Source organism: Macaca fascicularis, chromosome 16, assembly GCF_037993035.2.
Source record: "Macaca fascicularis isolate 582-1 chromosome 16, T2T-MFA8v1.1".
Taxonomy (NCBI): Eukaryota; Metazoa; Chordata; class Mammalia; order Primates; family Cercopithecidae; genus Macaca; species Macaca fascicularis.
Window position 1 is genome coordinate 87,512,605 of NC_088390.1, and position 21,016 is coordinate 87,533,620.

The 21,016-nt window shown below is 62.3% G+C and overlaps 3 protein-coding genes and 1 long non-coding RNA gene across 26 annotated transcripts in view; 3 read left to right on the plus strand and 1 right to left on the minus strand.

The window, feature by feature from the left end:
• Positions 1-18,405, plus strand: part of BAIAP2 (BAR/IMD domain containing adaptor protein 2) — a 78,067-nt gene extending 59,662 nt beyond the window's left edge. For 3 of the 10 annotated variants that reach the window (XM_005585219.5, XM_065532460.2, XM_065532461.2), the window contains 8 exons: positions 2,012-2,164; positions 5,477-5,698; positions 5,885-6,086; positions 6,459-6,660; positions 7,768-7,836; positions 8,444-8,606; positions 10,158-10,192; positions 17,627-18,015. In XM_005585219.5, the coding sequence (XP_005585276.1) occupies positions 2,012-2,164; positions 5,477-5,698; positions 5,885-6,086; positions 6,459-6,660; positions 7,768-7,836; positions 8,444-8,606; positions 10,158-10,192; positions 17,627-17,696 (1,116 nt within the window). In that variant the 3' untranslated portion in view covers positions 17,697-18,015. Of the gene's footprint in view, positions 1-2,011; positions 2,165-5,476; positions 5,699-5,884; positions 6,087-6,458; positions 6,661-7,767; positions 7,837-8,443; positions 8,607-10,157; positions 10,193-10,657; positions 12,187-12,613; positions 12,660-17,626; positions 18,016-18,119 lie in introns of those variants that run through there. The other 7 variants (XM_045375655.2, XM_074020860.1, XM_074020861.1 and 4 more) reach the window with 5 other exon arrangements.
• Positions 12,284-12,548, plus strand: LOC141408866 (uncharacterized). The gene is made up of 2 exons (XR_012426325.1): positions 12,284-12,410; positions 12,455-12,548. It is a non-coding gene; the product is annotated as an uncharacterized lncRNA (long non-coding RNA).
• Positions 17,891-19,567, plus strand: LOC141408736 (uncharacterized; the record flags this gene model as incomplete). Its single annotated transcript, XM_074018141.1, is given in 3 exon segments — positions 17,891-18,304; positions 18,306-18,349; positions 18,351-19,567. Coding segments are annotated over 3 exon segments (1,365 nt in total), but the record flags the coding sequence as incomplete, so codon positions are not given.
• The window catches only part of AATK (apoptosis associated tyrosine kinase), a 47,195-nt gene continuing 45,605 nt past the window's right edge, over positions 19,427-21,016 (minus strand). For all 14 annotated transcript variants that reach the window (XM_074020851.1, XM_045375651.2, XM_074020853.1 and 11 more), the window contains one exon: positions 19,427-20,570. In XM_074020851.1, the coding sequence (XP_073876952.1) occupies positions 20,530-20,570 (41 nt within the window). In that variant the 3' untranslated portion in view covers positions 19,427-20,529. The remainder of the gene's footprint in view (positions 20,571-21,016) is intronic.

Sequence of the window (21,016 nt, forward strand, 5' to 3'; positions counted from 1 at the left end):
GAAAGAGCTTTCTGGCAGAGGAGAAGCTGGTTCCCTGCTGAAGCAGCTGGGATCCTGCGGCCACCCGGGAGGGATCTGGGTGTCTCCCTGGGGACAGGGTCTGTGCCTGGCGTGCTGCTCCCTCACCCTCACTGGCCACCCACAGCCTCATCAGCGTTTTGGGACAGAAAGTTTCCAGCCTACAAAACTGGAGAGAGCCGTTGACATCCAGGGCCGCAGTCGAGCCCTCCCACTGTCGGGCTGGGGTTCTAGAATCGGGAACCTGGGTGCCAGGTGTCAGCTGTGCCACAGGATGTCAGGCACACGATCCGCCAGCCGGGGTCGTGGAGGGGCCGGCGGGGGTTTGGGAGGCACGTTCCTCCCAGAGGGACAGAGGCAGAGTGCCTTGGGGTTTGGGACTGTCAGTTCTACCCACAGTCCTGTTGGCCGGGTGAGTCACACCACAAGCCCTGTACCCACGGGCAGCCTGGGAGGCGCCTCTGCCCGGGATGGGAGCACGGTCCGGAGCCTGGGAGGGAGCAGCAGCCGCCCTCAGCTTCTTCCCCACTTTCTCCCCTAGACTCCCTCTTTCCAGTTTCCTTCTGAGGCTCACAGCGGAGAGGCCTGGGCTCAGTTGCAGCTTCTTGGTCGGGCTTTGCTTACACTACTTCTTTTAAAGAGTTTTTTAAATTGTGATAAAATACATGTGACTAATCCAGTTGACCACGGTAACCATTAAGTGCACAGTTCAGCGGCATTAGTGCATTCACGTGGTTGTGCGATCACCACCACCCTCCATCTCTAGAACTTCCCATCTTCCCAAAGTGAAGCTCTGGTACTCTCCGTCCTGGTGTGTTCAGAATTGGTAGCTGAATCTGGAGGCTCTATCAGGTTGAGACTCAGTTTTCCTTTTGAGGAAATCATTTTGGCCGTAGCAGTTTCTGTTGTTTTGGCTGGAACCCTTTCTGGGAGGACTGTGTGTCCACCACGAAGTAGAGAGTGGTCAAGACGTGACAGCCGCCTGGTCAGAGCCAGGGCCACAGCCGCCAGGGCTCCAGAGGGGCTGACCGCCGGGTTGGGATGGGGTCTGCCTGCTGGCTGCTCGGGTTCTAGGGTCTGGCTTGACTACCTGTCTTTCCTGTGCCCAAGAGCACCTGCCAGGGATGAGGGCGTTTCCAGAGCTTCCATGTTTGTGCAGGACACATTCTCCCCGTGCCCCCGTCCTACAGGGACACCCGGGTGGGCACTCGAGCAGCTCCAAGGTGGAAGGGTAGCAGTCAGGCCTACTTCTCATTCCTAGTTCTGTGCTGGCCCCTTACCTGGGCACACCCTCTTCTGACAAGTGTGACCTGTGTATCTGACCTTGCTGTCCCCACGGACACTGGTCTTGCTTTCTGGGCTCCCGGTCTCCGCTCAGTGACCTTTTGTCTGATCCAGCCCATGAACTAACTTCTCACATTCTCCCTCGGTGTGCGCTCATCTGGAAAACAGTCGGGGGTGGGAGAGGAGGTGAGGTGCGCCCGGAGTCCCCTCTGCAGCAGAGGGCTTTCCTGGGGTCCTTGGCCAGTGTCCTGGGCTCCAGCTCTCCTGCTTTTCCTGCTGGGGCTGAGATGGAGGGGCCCTGGAGGCAGAGGGGCAGGTGAGGGTGCTCCAGGCAACGGGAGGACTAAGAAGCTGTCCTGGGGCCCATGGAGCTGGGGCACGTCCACACCCAGGCTTCTGTGCCTTGACCACAGGAGGTGCATGCGACCCCACCCCACAGCGGGAGCCCCGAGGAGATGAGGCCAGCCCCCTGCCAGAGCCTCCTGCTGGAGGCAGGACCCTCCATTTGCCAAGAGTGGTCCCCGGGCAGTGAAGCCTCCTGGGGGCGCAGTTGTCTCCTGAGTGGCCACAGATGCTGTTTTGTTTCCAGAAGCCTCTGCTCTGCACGAATTAGACACGTCCTTTGACTGAGTCCGTGGGGCTGCCCCAAACCGGGCCTGACAGGTGCCCTCCTGCTGCTGGCTGAGCCTTTCTCACCTTCCCTCCACAGTACATCGATGCCATCAGCAACAAGCAGGGCGAGCTAGAGAATTACGTGTCCGACGGCTACAAGACCGCACTGACGGAGGAGCGCAGACGCTTCTGCTTCCTGGTGGAGAAGCAGTGCGCTGTGGCCAAGAACTCCGCGGCGTACCACTCCAAGGTGAGGCGGCTCGGGGCTGCGCTGTGCTGGCGCTGGGCCTCGCGGGCGGAAATGAGCTAGGCCCCTGCCCCAGCCCCGTGAGCACCCCAGGGCAGTGTCCGGGCTTGAACTCGTGTTTATTTCGGGTTTTCTTGGGGATGAAGTTCTAGGAGAATTACCAGGTCGCGGGGTGCAGGCATTTTGAAGACTCGCATTAGAATTGCCACCTGCAACCAGGGAGAGTCTGATGGGCTTTCAAGATCTTTTAGAACATTCATTTAAAAGAACGTTCTTGGCTCTTCTGCCACAGCCTTGTCCTGGGGAGGCACAGGCTGACAACAGGCAGGGGACGGTCATGCTCCGTCCTGGGTGCTGGGTGCACCTGGTGGGTGGCCTCTGTGTCTTCACTTGTTCCTCCTGTGGCTCCTCAATCCACAGTCCTGGGGTACAGCCTCTGGGCTCATGGCTTTGCTCACCCGAGGTGCTGAGGACTCCCAGCCCCAAGCCTGGGTCCCCAGCCACCCAAGACCACTGTGCCACTGGACCCCTAAGCCACCCAAGACAATCATGACACTGGCCCCAGATCCAGCACCTGCCACAGCTTGGCTGTCCTACGTGGACCTGCCACCCCTCACCCAACCTGAACCTGGCCTATTTCTTTGCCTCCTGGGCAGCCAGGGGCCCTGCCTGGCTCTCAGGTGGCCCCCCAGCCCCTCCAGTGCTGCTCCAGAGGGGCCTCCCTGGGACTCACACCTGGTCACAGGGTCCTCCCCTGGCTCCCAGGCTCTCTGTGACCTGCGCCTCCACCACCTCTGCCTGCACTCCTGAGCCCCTGGGATCCTAGGTCGGGCCTTGGGTGGTGGCCACATGCTGCTCCCTCATGACCTCTGAGAGACCCCTCTGCCCATCATCTGTTGAGGGTCCCTCCTTGGGCCCGTAGACTCTGTTCCCCACCCCCTGCACAGTCCTGCGGCCATGTGTTTCCTGCTAGGCATCCCCAGCCTGGTCGTTCCTTGTCGGGGAATCCTGCCCTGGGGTCCGCCATGTCCCAGGACCAAACCCGGCCCTGCTGAACCGGGAGCAAGCTCCTCAGGGAGGGGCTGCAGCAGCCCCCTCCAGGGATGTCCTGAGCCTCCATGCGAGCAAGGGGAACCCCTCCTAGGAGGCTGACTTAGCCCCCAGAGCAAGCAAGGCCCAGAGGGCCAGGCTCCCCACCGGGAACAGGCAGGGCCAGCAGGCCCCTGTTTACCCACAATCCATGAGTAGGAGTTAGAGTGGGATTAGATCTATCCCCTGGAACATTCTGGAACATTTCAAGAGTTTAGCAGATGGAGTTCAGGAGCCAAGCCCACCAAGGGAGGGCCTGGTCATGTCTTTCTAAAACAAGGGGTCCCAGGGATCCACGGGCTATACCTTGACACTTGTTCCCCCCACCCCCCACACACACATGTATGTGCATGTACACACACACACACACACACACACACACACACACACGTGTGATATGGAACCAGTGCTCCAGTGCTCACAGCCTGGGGACAGACAGGAGACAAGTGCTCCTCCCTCCCTGGAGAAACCCCTCCTGCCGGCCTGCACCTGCTGGGCGCTGTGGGCAGGTGCAGTAAGGACAGCAGTAGCACCTGTGACCCCTGGCTGCTGGGGGACTCACTGGTGACAGGCTGTGCTGCCCCAACTGCCAGGCAGGGAGCGCTGTGGAGCGCAGGCCTCCTGCCTGCTAGACCCAGGACTGTGGCGAACGTCTGCGCCCTCTGGCGGGGGCCGGGCCCTGTAACAGGGCCAGGGAGCCAGAGCTGTCAGTGGCCGGGGTGCTGCTTGCAGGGATGGAGGGCTGGGAAGCCAGGCCGCAGGTGCCGTTGTCTCCCAGGAGGGGTTGCGGGATGTGCCTGTGCAGTGGCAACAGCTGAGCTCCTGGGCTCGTGGGCCCCCGGGCATGTGTGGAAGAGGCTTGTGTCCCACAGACCCACGTGGACAAGCCTCTGGGCTGGGGACCAGGGTGTGAGGGCAGCCTCCTCCCAGGGCAGTTCGTAGGAGCTCCCTGGTGGTTGGGTTTGGGCCTGCCTCGGGGCTCTCAGGGTGGAGGGGGTGACGATGGCTTGTGGCCGCTGCGTCAGGGCCATGCTGCTGTGAGGTCGGTGGTCGGTGTCCCCTGGCCGTCGGCCCTGATGCTGGTCCCTGTTGGCCTCTCCGCGCTCCCGACAAGACTCACTCCTCTACCACTGATCTGAGCTAGGGTTCGGCGGACGTTCTGAATGACCACAGAGTTCATGCTTTTGGCTCTGTGGACCATGGAGTCTCAGCTCTGTTACTGCAGCGTGAGGGCAGCCGTGAATGAATTCACAAATAGCAGCGCAGCTGTGTTCCAGTAAAACTTTGTTTACAAAATAGGAGGCCAGCCCTCGGGCTATGGTTTGCTGACCCCTGGTCTAAGCCAGCAGCGGAGGGGTGAGGGTGGCGTGGGTAGGACTTGCTCAGAAGGGCTGTCGTCCAGCACCCTCTGTGGGTCCCCCACGTGGGTGCCCAGCCATGTGTAACAGAACAGGGATGAGTGGGGGGATCAGTGAAAGCTGGAGAGACCCCAGAGGTGCCAGAGACAGAGCAGTTCTGGCCCAGGGCTTTAGGGTCTGGGGGTCCCAGGAATCTAGGCCCTGCAGCCTGCTTAGGCCAGGAGGGGCAGGGGCTACTTGATTAGCTCCCAGGACCCAGGCCTGGTTGGCCCCTAGTCCCACAACCTTTCGTCACGCCTGTGGCTTCCTGCTCCTTTGTCCCCGCTGTGCTCAGCTGGTGTGTGTCCAGCAGGCTGCAGAGTAGTACATCCAAGGGAGAGCGGGCTCTTGGGCCCACGGGCAGTGGATGTGGAGCAGTGAACCTCAGTGTGTCTGACAGGGCCGCCTTCCTGCCCTCGGCAGCCAGGCTGACCCCCACTGGGCAGCACCGCCCCCTCCCCCTGGCCACCTGGGATGCCTGCCTAGCACTTTGGGGTTTGTCCACCGGGGTTTGACCTTGTGCACCCCTGTCCGTATCTCCTTCCTCCAGGCGCTGATGGACCCCACGGGGGTTGGGCCTGGGTTTGCTCTCATTCCTGGAGGTCCCCTGACTGCATGACTTGTGGTCGCATCCCAGGCCCTTTTCCAGCAGCCGCTTCTGTGGGTTGGGGTCAGAGGCTAACGGGTGGCCTGTCTCGCTGAGAGGCACCACCTGGTGAAGAGCAGCCTCCAGCCCCAGAGGGTGCTCAGGGAGGGCTCTCAGGGCTGTGCCCGGCTGCAGGAGCCTGAGCCAGCTCTTACCCCTCCCTTCTTGCTTCCTCCACTTCAGGGCAAGGAGCTGCTGGCGCAGAAGCTGCCGCTGTGGCAACAGGCCTGCGCTGACCCCAGCAAGATCCCAGAGCGCGCCGTGCAGCTGATGCAGCAGGCAGCCAGCAACGGCGCCACCCTCCCCAGCGCCCTGTCGGCCTCCAAGTCCAATCTGGTCATTTCGGACCCCATTCCGGGGGCCAAGCCCCTGCCGGTGCCCCCTGAGCTGGCACCGTTCGTGGGGGTGAGTGTGGCCTCTGGAAAGCTTCACGGGTGTGGGTGGGTAGGGCAGCTGTTGTCGGGGTTGGGGGCGGCCAGGGTGCAGAGCCCAAGGCCCCCTGCTGAGGGGCTGGAGGTGGAGGGTTCTCTTTCCCCCGGTCTTGCCCGCGGTGGGCTCCAGCAACAGCCTGCTCTACCCCCTTCCCTACAGCGGATGTCTGCCCAGGACAGCACGCCCATCATGAACGGCGTCGCAGGCCCGGATGGCGAGGACTACAGCCCGTGGGCTGACCGCAAGGCTGCCCAGCCCAAATCCCTGTCTCCTCCGCAGCCTCAGAGCAAGCTCAGCGACTCCTACTCCAACACGCTCCCCGTGCGCAAGAGCGTGACCCCGAAAAACAGCTACGCCGCCAGTAAGGGTCCCTGGGTGTGCCTCCCCAGACATGTCACACCCCCAAGTAGGGGACTGGGAGACCCTGAGGCTCACCAGTGTGTGGCCGTGTGTGCCTACATACGGGTGGTACACACAGATGTGCCTGCCCAGCACCCAGCTTCCTCCTGTCAGGCCTCTGGTGCTTAGTCAGGGCGTGAGTGGGGTACTGGGTTGGGTCAGGCTCGTGCAGGCAGCAGCCACTTAGGAGCAGGCAGCTGCTGCTTGGGAGAGCTTAGCCAGCCCGGGAAAGGCTCACTCGCCCACCTGGGGCACAGCACCTCAGCCAGGCTCCCTGGGCTTTGGTGTCCCGCGAGCCGGCGGCCGTCCCCTTACCTGTCCTTTGTCCCAACAGCTGAGAACAAGACTCTGCCTCGCTCGAGCTCCATGGCAGCCGGCCTGGAGCGCAACGGCCGCATGCGGGTGAAGGCCATCTTCTCCCACGCTGCCGGGGACAACAGCACCCTCCTGAGCTTCAAGGAGGGTGACCTCATTACCCTGCTGGTGCCTGAGGCCCGCGATGGCTGGCACTACGGAGAGAGTGAGAAGACCAAGATGTGAGTGTCTCTCAGGGGCGGGTTCCAGGCAGCCGCTGCCTTCAGCAAGTGTGTGGGGCGGCGACACTCAGATGCGCTGGGACCTTGTGTTTAGACTCACTGCAGGTCACAGGTCCTCACCCTAGAAAACCTGGGCAGTGAGAGCAAGCGTGACCCGGGGTCTTCACCACCAACAGGCGTCTCCTCCCCTGGCAGGGGCCTTTCCCCCAACCACTTCCCTGCAGGGGTCTCTCCCCACGGCAGGGGTCTCCCCCGACGGCGGGGGTCTCCCCCCACGGCAGGGGTCTCTCACCGCAGTCTAGTGACCTCCTTGCTCCATCGCCTCGATGTGCCACTCAGTTTGGCGTAGTGTGTGGCGTCCCACACGTGTACGCCCTCAGCACATCTGGCCGAAGCCCTTTGGTGGGTGTCAGTTTCCCACAGTTCGCAGGTGCAGAGCAGGGCTTGGCCATCCTGAGACCGAAGGCTTTCTGCAGCTTTCAGCTCTTCCACATGCCAGATGTGGAAGTTTGGAGTTCTAGAAGTCACCTATGGAGTCAGATGGGCCATACCTCCCCAGTGTACTGAATGCTGTTGCAGAGAGGCTGGGCCAGGGTGCCACCCTCACTGGACCTGGGGGCTGCCTTCCCAGGGCTGTGTTTGTGTGGGTGTGTCTCTTGGCAAGATGGGAAAAGGCCCTGACATTTGTGCCTTCCTAAGCCTGGCCTTGCAGCCACCACCCTGGGGAGGGGGCCGAGGGCAGGGGGTTTCCCAGGAGGCTGCTCCATCTTTTTTCCAGTGGCCACTCCCGTCTTGGTGCCATCCGTGGCTTAGTGTGGCACTGGGGCTGCGAGGCAGGAGCAACTGCTCTGCCTGGGCTCTGGGGCCTTGCAGTTGGGTCTGGTGGGGCCGGCAGCTCCCGCCAGGTTGGGGACAGCCTGGGCCACCTTGCCCTTGAGGCTGAGCACACAGTGGGAGCAGGCTCTTCCTCCAGAGACAGTGGCGCAGCCGTGCTGGGGAGCTAGAGGGACTTGTGCTTGGATGGTGGTCGATGGGGGATGGGGAGCCACTGCCCCTACCCGGGGCCCCCGGGCTGAGTGTGGCTCTTAGCTGGGGCCTCTCTTCCAGGCGGGGCTGGTTTCCCTTCTCCTACACCCGGGTCCTGGACAGCGACGGCAGTGACAGGCTGCATATGAGGTGAGCGCTGGGCCCAAAGGGAGTGCTAGATCCCCAGCTCTGGAGAGGGGCTGCGATGGCACCAGCAGGTCCCTGGGCTTAGAAAGCTGGGATGGGCTTCTGGCTCCTTGTCTGCTACTGCAGGGCCATCCCCAGTGGCCCTGAGAGCTGGGCGCTTGAGGCCCTCAGGGTGGAAGCATGGTGGTACCCTGTGCGGTGGGGCCCGAGAGCCCTGGGGACACCAGTGCAGGCAGCAGGTGCTGTGGGGGCAGCACCTGGGGGCCAGGTGTGCAAGGACCTGGCTGTCCCAGGTGCTCCAGGTTCTCCCAGCCTTCAGAGAATCGCAGTAGCTGAAAGCTGGCGGGGTGCATGGCTGCTGGGAGGGTTGGGGTTGCTGTGGCAGCCCAGCCCCTCTGGAGTCCTCCTGACTCACTTTCATGGCCAGGAGGAGGGAGGGAGGCCAGACTGGCCTGGCCCATGGTCACCAGGGCTGCAGCCTTGGCCTGAGAGCAGTTTCCCGCATGTGGCGTGGGGTAGGTGAGGGTGGGCCATCCAGGGAGCCCACAGGGTTGTGGGGTGTTGGGGGTGTCTGGCCTGCTGGGCCATCTCTGAGTCCCTGTCCCTGCAGCCTGCAGCAAGGGAAGAGCAGCAGCACCGGCAACCTCCTGGACAAGGACGACCTGGCCATCCCGCCCCCCGACTACGGCGCCGCCTCCCGGGCCTTCCCCGCCCAGACGACCAGCGGCTTCAAGCAGAGGCCCTACAGTGTGGCTGTGCCCGCCTTCTCCCAGGTCAGCGGGCGGGCTGGGCTAGGAAGGCCCGCAGGTGGAACAGTGGGCTCAGCCTGCCGTCCCACGTTGGAGCCTCCGCTGAGGGGCCAGGCGCCTGGGGGTCTGGGTCTCTTTGGACAGGCCTGGGGTGAAGGCTCCGTGATTTAGGAATGTGTGCACACCCCTGCTTCAGCCACAGGCTGCTCGCCTCGCCCCAGCAGGCTCCCTGTGTTGGCACGCTGGGGTGGGGTGGGGTGGGGTGGGGTGGGGTGGGGTGGGCCCGTCCCTCATGGTGCCCTCAGCCGGCCATGGGCAGCTCACTGCTCTGCCCAAGGGGGCAGCGTCTGGGCTGGGAAGTGGCTGGCCTAGAGGTGGGCCTGGACCTGGCCACCTTCTGGGAGAGCCAGGGGGTTAGGATCCCTTCCATGAGAACCACGGGGCTCCCTCAGTCATACCCATATGATGGGAGTGCTTTCTGCTCAGCCCTGGCACGTGGCTGGACTCTTCCAGTCAGCGTGACCCTGGATGTGGGCCCTCTGGTGCCAGGAGGCCAGAGCTGGAGGATCAGGGCCTGGGTCCTAGGCCCTGGTGTGTGTCCTCGGAAGCCCAGGATCATGGCAGTCCTGGTGTCTAGGCTGGGACAGGATGTGAGTGTGCGTGGTAGCTTGCCAGGTCCCAACCCGCGCCGTCCGGGGAGGCTCCTGGAGTTGGAGGGTTGGAGACCCCTGTCGGCCTGGGGCTTCTCAGCTGGGGGTCGTTTGTGGGATGCTGGCTGGGCTAGCAGCTGTTCCCAGGGCCAGTCTCCAGGGTTGGGCCTCAGGCAGTGGGTAGAGAGAAGAGAACCCACCTTTTTCTGAGATAACGGGCAGCCTGGGTGACTGCTCAGCTGTCGACCCACAAGTGAGGGGCCCCCAGGTTGACAGCCTGAGCTGAGGCCGCAGGATGCGACCTGGAGAGGTTCGGGCTCTGGGCCATGGGTGTTCCACAGGTCGGCCTCTGGGGTAGACTCAGTGCTGGGAGAGCCAAGGGAGGGGTCTGCACCTGCCCTAGGCCCCAGGCCAGGCCATGCTGGCAGATAAAGGGCGCAGCCAGCCCCAGCACCACACCTGGGCTCTCCTCCCAGGCAGTGTCACCCTCCCACGGGCCGGGATGGTACATGTGACAAGTTTCCAGGAAATTGTAGCTGGGGTCTGGGCCCAGGTCCCATGGGTGGGCAGAGGGGTCCCAGGGGCCTGCCTAGGCATGGGTGAGGTGCTGCAGGTGCCCTGCAGGGGCCTCGGCTCCCTGGGGGCGGGCGGAGGTCCCAGGAGGCCGGTCTTGCGTGTGTTTGGGAGTGTGCAACAAGCTACAAATTCAGGTGGCCGCTGGCTGGAGGAGGCATCCCCATTGATTTGGGCAGTCATCACTTTACCACTGGAACCGGGGTTCCAGGCAGGCCTCTGAGTGCTGCAGCCAGGAGATGGGGAGCCTTCCGAGGGAACACGGTTTGAACCCTGCCCAGGCAGGATGACCGTTTGTGGGTGACCACAGGCCCCGTCACCTGGCCTGACGTGTTTCCGCCTCTCCCTCCAGGGCCTGGATGACTATGGAGCGCGGTCCATGAGCAGGTAAGGGGCTTTCAGACCTGTCTTTGGGACCGTGGGTGGGTGTGAAGAGGCTGGGTGGGGCAGGTCCCTCTCCTAGGACCTGGGGCCATCTCTTCTTCCTTTAGGGCCCAGCCTGGCCCTTCACCTCTGCCAGAGCCAGGGACGTCCCCCAGGGCCTCCTGCTCTCTCCGAGTGACACGGAAACCCCCCTGGGCCCTGCCCCTCTTTCATCGCATCTGGCTGGCCCCATCCATCCCTGTCAGGCAAAGGCAAGGTTGGGGAGGGTGGCTGAGGCCGGCATCTGCGGCTGGGGCTGCAGCCTGCTCTGCCCCCAGCCTGCGCTCCACCCCTGTCCTTTGCCTTCCTGGAGGGCCAGGAGGCCAACGGGGGCTACTGAAAGGGGCGTCGCTTGGTGCGGGCAGAGTCGCTGCCTGTGGCTGGGCAGCGTTGTGCAGCCAGGCAGCCGTCCCGTGCTTTGTTTCGCAGTGGCAGCGGCACGCTGGTGTCCACAGTGTGAGGACGCTGACCCCGGGCAGCCGCTGCTCTGAAGAGCTTCCGCGCCTTCCCCCTGGTCTCCGTCTGTTTTCCTCCTCAGCTCTTGCTGGTTTGTTCCTGGGTTTTCTTTTCCACCTGCCCCTGCCTTTTGGTTGGTGACCCCAGACTCTGTGATCCCCCAGGGTCCATGGTGCTGCTCCATCCGCCCCCCCCCCCCCAGTGTTTACGCGCCCCACCCTGTGTGTCCCAGCCTTTCGAGCAGAAACTGCCAGGCAGGACCTGCTGGGCCGTGCGGGGCACCCTCGGCCCCACCCTGCAGTGTCTGTGGCACTCACTGCTTTTCTAAGGCTCGCCGTGAGCCAGGTCTAAAGTTTGGAGAAAAAGAAAAATCTTTGAAAAAAAAAAACAAAAAACAAAAAACAGGAAAAAGGACTTTTTTTTTTTCCTGAAAAACAAAAACCGATCTGCATGGACTCCGGTGTGCGCTGTTATCTCGCATCTGACTTTCCCGGCGCAAAGGCCTCTGTCCAGACAGGGAAGGTGCTGGGGTCCCTGGTCACCCCGGACCCTGTGGAGGGCTGCACAGAGAAAGGGGGCTCGTGCCAAGCTCGAGGGGCCTCCTGAGGAAGCCGGCCGCTCCTGTGAGGGAGGCCGGGCCCGGGCACCTGAGGGCTGCTCCCTCCGGACGCTGCGGGCCAAGTGTACATAGAGCAGCGTGGCAGAGTGGCCTCGCCTCCCGTCGGGCACCGGCAGGAGCAAGGTCGGGGGCAGGCGCTGCCCAGCTGGCCGCACACGGACACTCCAAAGACCTCCAGCGACCACCCCACCCCCACATTCCTTTGACCAGCCTTGTGAGGGCATCAAGGCTGCCCCGGGCTACCTGGCTGCTCGGGGCAGGGTGTGTGGGCCAGGCCCGGCCGGGGGAGGGCAGCTCTGGGCACGTCGCACCCACACCCCCCACCTGGGGGAGACAGGCGGTTCCTGCCTGGTTCTTCCTAAACGCTCTCGTCTTTTTGTGTGTCTTGGTGACTTTAGAAACAAACACAGTGGACTCAGTGGCTACTGGTATTGTCTCTTCACACACTGAACTCTGGGGAATTGAGTGCAGGGCACAGCCCGGCTCAGCCTGCCTGCTGGTGGGAGCCCCTGGGAAGCTGCGACGCTCCTTTATCTGATGTGGTTTAGCAAAAGCCTCCCGCACACCTCCCCGTGGCCTGGGGTGTGGCCTGGTTTGTGTGGGAAGCAGCTCCAGACGCGGACCGCCTGAGGTTAAGGGGAACTCGAGGGCGGACCGGGCCCTATGTAGAGACCCCGCCGCGCCGGCGTTCCCGCTCCGCTAAAGATTTCAAATCCAGGGGATTCCATGCTCAATGGATGAATGTAGACACAAAACAGCAACACTTGTATGAAGATGTAAAGTGCTGAACATATTTTTTTCCTGTTTCCTTTCCTTTTTTAAAAAATCTGAATTGTGCCCTGTACTGCAGTTACTTGTTTGAATAAAAGTTTTATTTATTGCACGAGTTGGGTATGGACCTCCTTCCGGTTCCCGGCATGCGTCTGGGCCGTGGGGGCCCCGCCTCGTGCCTGCCTCTGCCAGGTATTTTCTTGGCACTCAGTCGCCTGCTAGATCACCTGGGCTTGCACACAGTGCTGGCCCAGTGACAGTCACTCACTGTGCCGGGGCTCTGCGGGGGCCCCGCCGCCCCAGGGGAAAGTGCGGGGCCACCTGCGGCTGAGGCAGGCTCCTGGCTCTCTTCAGGCCGGCAAGTGAGGCCGGGTCCGCAGGCGCCGTCCAGGGAGAGCCAGAGCCCCAGCTCTGTGCCGACTCCCAAGTGCTCCAGGGTTCTCGGTCTCCTGGCAGCTCGCCCGTGGTTCCCCCTCCTCTGCAACCCCGAGTCCTCAGACCTCATGCCGCCTCCAACTGAGCCTTGTGTTTCCTTGCAGCGCCGATGTGGAAGTGGCCAGATTCTGAGCCGCCTGACTAGAGTTAGTAAGTTGCCTGGCGTTCTTGTGCGGTCACTGGCCAGTGGGTCTACACAGGTCCTCTGGCCTCAGCCACGCAGCGTGGGTGGGGAGGGCCTGGCTGCATGGCAGGGCCAGGGGTCCACTGAGCCTGCCTCTTGCTCTGGGTGCTGGGCCTTCTCTACTGGGTCCCCTCCTTGGGTTCACAGTCTCCTTTTCCCCTCCTGGAAGCTTGTGGACTTTGGCTGGCTGTGCCCGGGGCTCCCCTCACTGCTGGGTATGGCTCTGGCCCTGACCTTCTTTGTGGTCCTCTCCTGCCCTGCTGGGCACTTCAGTTATAGTCAAGGGGTGACCCCGGCAAGCAGCTGCAGCCTGGGCCTTTCCCGCCTGACTTGCAGCGCCAGCTTGGGCTCCTTCGGGTGTGTGTGCCTTTGGGGCTGGTAAGGATGACAGCCTCGTGGAGACTGGCGGCTGGGGTCCTGGCGAGAGCCCCGGGGAGTTCCATAGGCACTGGAGCCAGGTGTTGGGCCCACTGGCGATGGGGCTGTGCTGTTAGTCTGACCTTGCCTCTTCTGTCCCCCAAGCCCCACAGCATGGACCCAACTGGCTCCATCCCAAGTGTGCACCTGCAGACCTGGAGGACTGCTGGGTCCAGGTTTGAGCTGACGCTCGCTCCAGGGGCCACAGGGCCACTATGGCTCCAACTCCAGTGGGACTCTGGAGTCCGGGTCTGAGCCCATCTCCTCGCGGGTTGAGTGGGCCACTTCCCTGGTGCCCAGTGTATATTTGGGATGTGCCAGGCTGCCCAGGAGCAGGCCCTGTGCCCTCATAGGGGGCCCTTACCCACACCTTCCAATCCGCTGCACCTGTGTCTGGGTGGGTCCTGCTTCCCACCACCCTCCCATCCCTAAGTTGCTAGGAGGGTGGCTCTGCAAAGCCAGTGCCTGCATCCTTCACAAAGGACGTTGGTCCCTGCGTCTCCCTGGTGGTCACAGCAGGCATCCTGGCCCATGGGCAGCCAAGCCACAGGCAGATCACGGATCTGTCTTCTTTGCTGCCTTTCTGTTGTTGATATTCGGCATGAATTCTGGAAGGTTCTGTAGAAAAATGCTCCTGAACTTTGGGGACTGGATAGCATAGATGCTCTGGGTTGGCCCTGGCCGCCACCTTGCCTTCTACCTCCATCTTTCTCCCTTCTGAGATGCTGTTTCTGGGAGACCTCCATACCCACCACTCCCCCAGGTCCCTCTGAGTGAGGGGGCTGCCCTCACCTGGTGAGACTTGGAAGGGGTGAAGGCTCAGAGATGAGGCTGGCACAGCCTGTGTCAGGGACCACGTCCCTTGGTGGAGGGCAGAGACCCTGGGTGGCAGTGCCAGTGGGGCGGTGGCGCTCAGCACCACTCCACAGCGCCAGGGGCCAGTTTCCTGGCCACACAGTCTGCCTGGTCTGACAACTCAGCTGAGATTGGGGGTGTCGAAAGCCACTTGCAGTTGGTCAAGGGACTCCCCAACCCCATCGCCACCCTGCCATGCCCCAGCTTTGGGCCCTGAGAAGGGGGCCTTGGAATGAGAGTGGAGGGGGGAGCACCCCTGGCCGCTGTCCATACTTGTCAGCGGAGGCCCAAGCGCCCACGCTGGACGCGGTTCCAGAAGGGCCCACCTTCCGAAGACACAGAGAAGCAGCTGACGCCAGAAGACAGAACCGGTGTTGTCCGCCCGGCTCAGGGTCTGGAGTCTGGAGTCGCCTAACTGGTCAAAACGCACTTTGTGATGGCTGTTTCTTCTCGGAATCCTTCTGCCTCACGTTCAAGGCGTTGGTTCAGGAAATGATCCTAGACGACTGCCTGCATTCCGAGGCGCTCCCGAGTTCCGTGGGGCTGGAGTGGGAAGCTGCTCTGCCGCGGGGAGGTGGACTCTTCCAGGCCGTGTGGGTTTACAGGGGTGGTGGGCACGGGATCCCCAGGACACACCGAGAGCCCCCCGTGGGCAGGGGAGGGGTGCCCAGTCCCTCAAACCCCAAGAGGCCCCCTGGCCAGCTCCTTCCTGGCAGAAGTGCCCATGCCCAGCCCTCCTGGCCACAGCTGGCTCTGCACCACTGGCATCCATGCCTTGAAGCGGCCAGTTGGCTGGGACCGTGGCCCACACCTGTAATCCCAGCACTTTGGGAGGCTGAGGCGAGAGGATCTCTTGAGCCCAGGAGTTCGAGATAAGCCTGGGCAACATAGGGAGACCCCGATCTTGACAAAAGTAAAAATTAGCCAGGCATGGTGGCGCGCGTCTGTAGTCCCAGCTTCTCAGGAGGCTGAGGTGGGAGGATTGCTTGAGCCCGGAGGTGGAGGTTGCAGTGAGCTACAGTCACACCACTGCATTCCAGCCCAGAAGACGGAGCAAGACCCTGTCTCAAAATAATAATGCAATTTAAAAATTACAAAAGCCACTAGGTCACCCCTGCAGCCTTGCTTAGCAGCCTCTGAGGGGCGGCTCTCAGTGAGGAGACAAGAGCCCAGGCCTCTGAACTCCCCAAACCAGCAGCTCCCCAAACATGACGCAGGCCCTCCTTGGGGCCCTCTGCTCTTGGACCTGTCTGGTGACTTTCCTTCGCTGGCTGGAGAGGTGCTGGTGGTGTCACTGGGTAGTTCGTGGCAATCGCTGCCCAGGGCCACATCCTGCAGGAGGTGGGGCCTGGCGTGTGTCCTCTGGCAGGGAGCAATGTCTGTGGCTTCCATGCGGTGACCTTGGGCTCCAAACTTCGTCACATTCTGTTGGCTGTTAGGCCCCCACTCTCAGCACAGTGAGCTCCCTGCAGGCCTCCTGGGCGCATCTGTCCCAGGCGGCTGAGGAGTAGGGGCCAGAGTAGGGGAAATGGGGCCGCCCAGCCTCTCCGCATGGACCTGCTCTCCCAGCCAGCCTTGGGCTCTGGCCTGTGCTCTCCCCGTCCCCGCCAACCCGCTGCCCCTGTCAGGCTGAGATTGGATACAGCATTTGCAGCCTCAGAGCCACCCAGTGTGGATGGTTCAGCGGGCTCCACCTAGTCCCACCATTCTGGGAGACGAGAAGAGAAAATTGCAGGTTAGGGAACAGGCCCGCACCGGTGGGAGAGCTTCCTACCCCTGGGGTCTGGGCTAGCACTGTGCCTTTGCCTTTGCCTTTGATTGGGAGCAGGAGTGAGAACCACGCAGCTGTGCTGCCCCCAGCTGTGGTCTGGGCCAGGTCTAGGCCCCTTCTCTGGGAACCCACCTTTCCTTTTTTTTTTTTTTTTTTTTTTTTGAGGCAGGGTCTTACTGTGTTACCCAGGCTGGAGTGCAGTGGTGGGAACACAGCTCACTACTGCCTCGACCTCCTGGGTTCAAGCGATCCCCCCACTTCAGCCCCCCATGTTGCTGGGACCACAGGCATGCTCCACTCCCACGCCTGGCCTTTTTTTTTTTTTTTTGAGACGGGTCCACTTTGCTGCCCAGGCTGGTCTTGAACTCCAGGGCTCAAGTGGTTCCTCCTGCTTTGGCCTCCCAGAGTGCTGCGATTGCAGGCAGGAGCCACCGCGCCCAGCCAGCCCCATTTCTAATCTCCCCGGAGCTCCCTCCGGACCCTGGGCCTGTGGAGGGACTCAGAGCATTTCCCTAGGGGTGGGTCTAGCCTGGCAGGGAGACAGGGCATGGGCCGACATCACGGATAGAGGTGGAATCCTCACCATCGGACCCCCAGGCAGCCCCTACCCAGGCCCCATGAAGGGCAAAGCTGCACAGATCAAAGCTGAAAGCAGCCGGGAATCCAGCAGACCCTGAGGCTCCAGTGCATTTGAGAGATCAAAAGATCCTTTCAGCGGGGTGCCAACGCTCAGACGCCATCTGGAAGTCTGAGAGCCTTCCGCAGACCCATCAGTCTCTTCCACATATTTCATTCTCTTAAAAACTCAGTCTGAAGTGTTTCAGGTTCTTAGAAAACACAAAAGTCCTCAGGAAAGCTTAGGGAGCTGCCCCTGCCCTGCGCCGCCTCCTGGGCAGCTGGATGGAGCCCTGCCTGCCCACCCCGGGGGTTGCTCCCGGCTGCCCAGGCTCCTGTGGACCCAACTGTGCCAGAGGTGACTCCGCTCCAGGTAATGGCTCCAGTCCAAGCACAGCTCTGCCGGAGCACAGTCCCGTCCCTGCTGCGTCTTAACGTCCACATGCCATCTGTACTGTCACCCTTGGAGCTGCCTGACATCCCCCATCCTGTCCTGTGCTATCCCCTCCGAAGGTGGGGACTCCAAAGAGAAAGGCCCAGGCTCCCCTCTGATCCATAGGGTCCTTCTCATCCGTGCTCATCTTGTTCCATTTCAAATTCTTGTCTCGAGTCGTATTTGTGCATCAGCTGTGGCCCCGGGGACATGGGGGAGGGCGCGGCACCCCCGGGGGGACAGGTGGCTGAGCCCTTAGCAGGGGAACAACTGTCTGGCCAGGGGATGGCCAGCTGCTCTGCAGGGCTCGTGGGTGTCCATCTGCAGCCCTGAGGGAGCCGCGAGCCTAACCTGTCTTCCTGTGGATGCCCCCATGCCAGGGCTGGGCTGGGCGCTCTGCCAAGCTGTGTCCCTGGGTGTGGGCCTGGCCTGGTGGGGGGCCACCAAACTGATGTGTGCCCGGTTCAGGGCTGTCTTGAGTCCCCAGCCTCAGTGGTGATGTCCACCCCTCACTGGGAGGGTGCGGCTGGCCTGCCCCGCCCCACCCTGCCCTGCCCACCCACGCTGCTGGGAGGGTGATGGATCAGAGTGGGGGCACCCTGCCTTGTCTAGGTCACGTAGGGTGAGCAGAGGGCGGTGCACCTTGGGGTCAGGCAGCCTTGCAGATGGCACCTGACCCTCCCTGCCCCCCAGAGCAGCCTCTGTTGTCTGCGAGCTCTCTGTGCCCTGAGATCGGACTGTAGGCATCCAGCACTGGGGATCCCTGGGGCATTGGGCAGCCCAGGTGCCAGAGTTTACCCATGGCTTCTGCCCTAAATTAAAACCACGTTTTTCTCTTTCAGGAATCCCTTCGCCCATGTCCAGCTGAAGCCGACAGTGACCAACGACAGGTCTGCCCCTCTCCTCAGCTGATGGCCACATCTGCGGCGCTGCCCATCCGGCGGCTTCCCCCGCTCTGCCCATGCAGCCTGTTCTGTCATCCTCTGCGCGCTCCTGTTAAGAGAACATCCAGGCCGGGCGCGGTGGCTCAAGCCTGTAATCCCAGCACTTTGGGAGGCCGAGACGGGCGGATCACGAGGTCAGGAGTTCGAGACCATCCTGGCTAACACGGTGAAACCCCGTCTCTACTAAAAAAAAAAAAAAAAAAAATACAAAAAACTAGCCGGGCGAGGTGGCGGGCGCCTGTAGTCCCGGCTACTCGGGAGGCTGAGGCAGGAGAATGGCGTAAAAACCCGGGAGGCAGAGCTTGCAGTGAGCTGAGATCCGGCCACTGCACTCCAGCCTGGGCAACACAGCGAGACTCTGTCTCAAAAAAAAAAAAAAGAGAACATCCAGGCCCCGGCTGCCTGGCCTCGCCCCACTTGAGTCTGGCCTGGGCTGGATCCCAGCTGTTCTGGGCAGGGCTGGGCACAGGGGGGCGCAGGCCCCTGAAGGGCCGAGACCCACTGGCTGCGCTGCCCAGGGCCGAGGGGCCACCTCTTGAGGGTATTCACCTCTGGTCACATGGCCATGGAGCTCTGGGGTGCCCCTGGGTCAAGGGAGGACATTTGGCCAGCTGGTGGCTGGGGGGAGCCCGGCTGCCCTGCTGCTTCTCCTGCCTAATAAACAGGCTCCTTCTGCACCAGGTGTGATCTGTCCACCCAAGGGCCAGAAGGCCGGGAGCATGGGGATGGGAGCGCCCACATCCTGGCTGGAAGATGAACTTCCCATAAGCACGTCATTCCCTGCAGGCCCGGCAGGTGCGCCTGGAGTGTGGGGCCTGGTCCCTCTCCATGCCCCTCAGTGGGGCTCTCCTGGACCCCTCACTCCCACTGGCAGTGTCGCGAGGGCCTCCCCAGCCTCCCCCCTACCCAGCCTCCCATCCAGAACCTTGCTGCTAGGGCCGCCCAGCTCTCTCCTGTGGCCAAAGGCCAGCTGTCAGGTGCTGTGCGGGGTCACCAGGGTACCTGCTGGCAGGTGGGGGCTTCCCCGCTCCTGGGCTCTGTCCCAGGACTCCTGGGTGGACCTCGCCCACCGCCACTCACTCCTGCAGGCACTGGGGAACTCTGCTGGAGCTGGGGGTTTTAACACTTCATTAGCAGATCTGTGTTCTTCGATACTGTCAGGTGAAATACAATGTGGTGAGAGCTGCATTGGTGACAGCAGCCCTTGCCTGGGGAGGAGTCTCCAGCAGAGCCCACTCCCGCCTGCAGCCACTCACAGCCCGGGGACAGGAAGCTGCAGAGTTGGCAGGTCAGGAGGGCAGTTGAGAGCTGGCCAGCAGAGGGTGCAGGGGAGCCCAGCTGTGCTCAACTCTCCTGACTCCGCCTTCCACCCTGGGCCCGGGGACAGACAGTGCCCTCAGAAGGGCAGGGAGGAGGCTGTCCTGGAGAGGCCTGTAGGTCCACTCTCTTCACCCGTCCCCACCAGGCCAACTCGGCCTGCAGGAAGGGAGACCTGCAGGGATCTGCCCCTGCACCCCCAGACACAGTAGGGCCAGAACACCATCCCCTCCACCAGGGTGTGCCAAGGGCAGTGGGGAAGAGAGGGGCAGCTTCCTCCTGGCCCCAGGAAGGGGTGGCATTGGGTTCCTACCCCAGCCACGGCACAGCCCCTCCTGTCCAGGACTTTATCGGCAGACCTCAGGAGACAACACACAAAGGTTTCTTTTTTTCTTAGCTTCATTTCTCTTAAAAAACAAGGAACAAGAAAACATTGCACCAGCGTTCTAAGCCTCAAACAAAACACAAAACAAATCCCTCTGCAAAGCAACAATAAACTTTACATCTCTTTGGCAACAATAACTTAAAGTCACCCCACTTTCATTCGCTCCAACCACAGCAGTTACAAAAATATTCCCTGCGCTGCCCTGCCCCCAGCTCCACCCCTTCCCCACCATCCCTCTCCCTGTAGGCAGGAGCCCCCCAACACTGACTGCGGGGTATGGCCCCCACTCTCCTTTCGCAGCTGGGGCACAGGACCGGATAGTGCCCTGCAGAGGGGAGCTGCCTGCACGGTCCTGCCAAGGGCACCTCTAGAACGGGGCCCACGGCGGCAGGAGTGCAGCCTGGAAGCCCCCTCCACCCCTGATCTTTTTGGCTGCCCACCGTGGCCACAGCAGGACCCAGGTGGGAACAGCCCATTCCCTGTGGGAAGGGTGGGCTTACCGGTCTAGCTGTCAGTGAAGGGGAAACAGCCACAGACTTTGAGATAAGGGCAGAGGAAACAGGACTGACACAGGCGCCCAGGGCTGCTCCTTGCCCTGAGCCACCAGGAGCCAGGCAAGGATGGGGGCACAGGGGGTGGGAGGAGGCTCACAAGCCTGCCAGTGTCTCGGGGCCATGCCTTGTCCTGTGTCAAGTGTCCTGTGAGGACACCGGAGGAGCCACCAGATGGGGCATGTGGGACCTCCGAGGCCAGGCAGCCGGCAGCGGCAGGCAGAGCAGAGGGCAGGGGCCGCCGTGCCCAGGGGCACTGGCCCCTCAAGTGTGTGTGTACAGACATCCACTGGAACTCCAGGCGTCCCCAGGGGCTAGCAGCAAACCCAGAAGCCCAAATTCTGCCTCCGGGGCGGAGCATGGCCAATCCACTGTCCAGGGCCTCTCATCCTGCGGGCTTTTCCAGGACACCATGTGGGGCAGAGGCACCCGAATCTGCTGCCAACAGCCACCAGGACACGGTCCCCACCTTCTCGGTCACCATCCTCGCTGCTGCCTGGCAGGGGCTCTGGTGATGCCAGCCTCGAGGAGCAGGAGCTGCCCTGGTTTCAAGCCTCTTTACTCTCACCCCCGGCACCTGCTGCAGGGCCTGGCAAGCAGGACGACAAAGTGAACACAGGGTCCTAAGACACCAGGGCCTGCCTCCCCCCCACAACTCCCACCTGGCCTCCATCCCTGGCCCACATACAGGCCGGGCCAGTAGGGGCTATGGGGCCAGCCCGGGCCCCTTCCCTGCAGCAGATCTGGCTGTGTGTAGGTAGGAGATGGACCCATTTCTCCCACTCTCCTGCATCACTAGACCCAGGCCAACAAGGCTCGGCAAATGCCTCCAAGTCCTCTTTTACACACAGGGAAACTGAGGCCTGAACAGGAAGATGGCGGCCAGGGTCATGTAGTGGCCTCCTAGTGACCTGCGTGCTTGTTCTGCCACGCAGGGGGCACCCTGCGCCAGGCAGGGGTGAGGCTGACGGCCCTTCCCCCAAGGCTGCAGCCACAGGCCAGGACAGCTAGGAAATAATGGGTCTACCGAGGGGA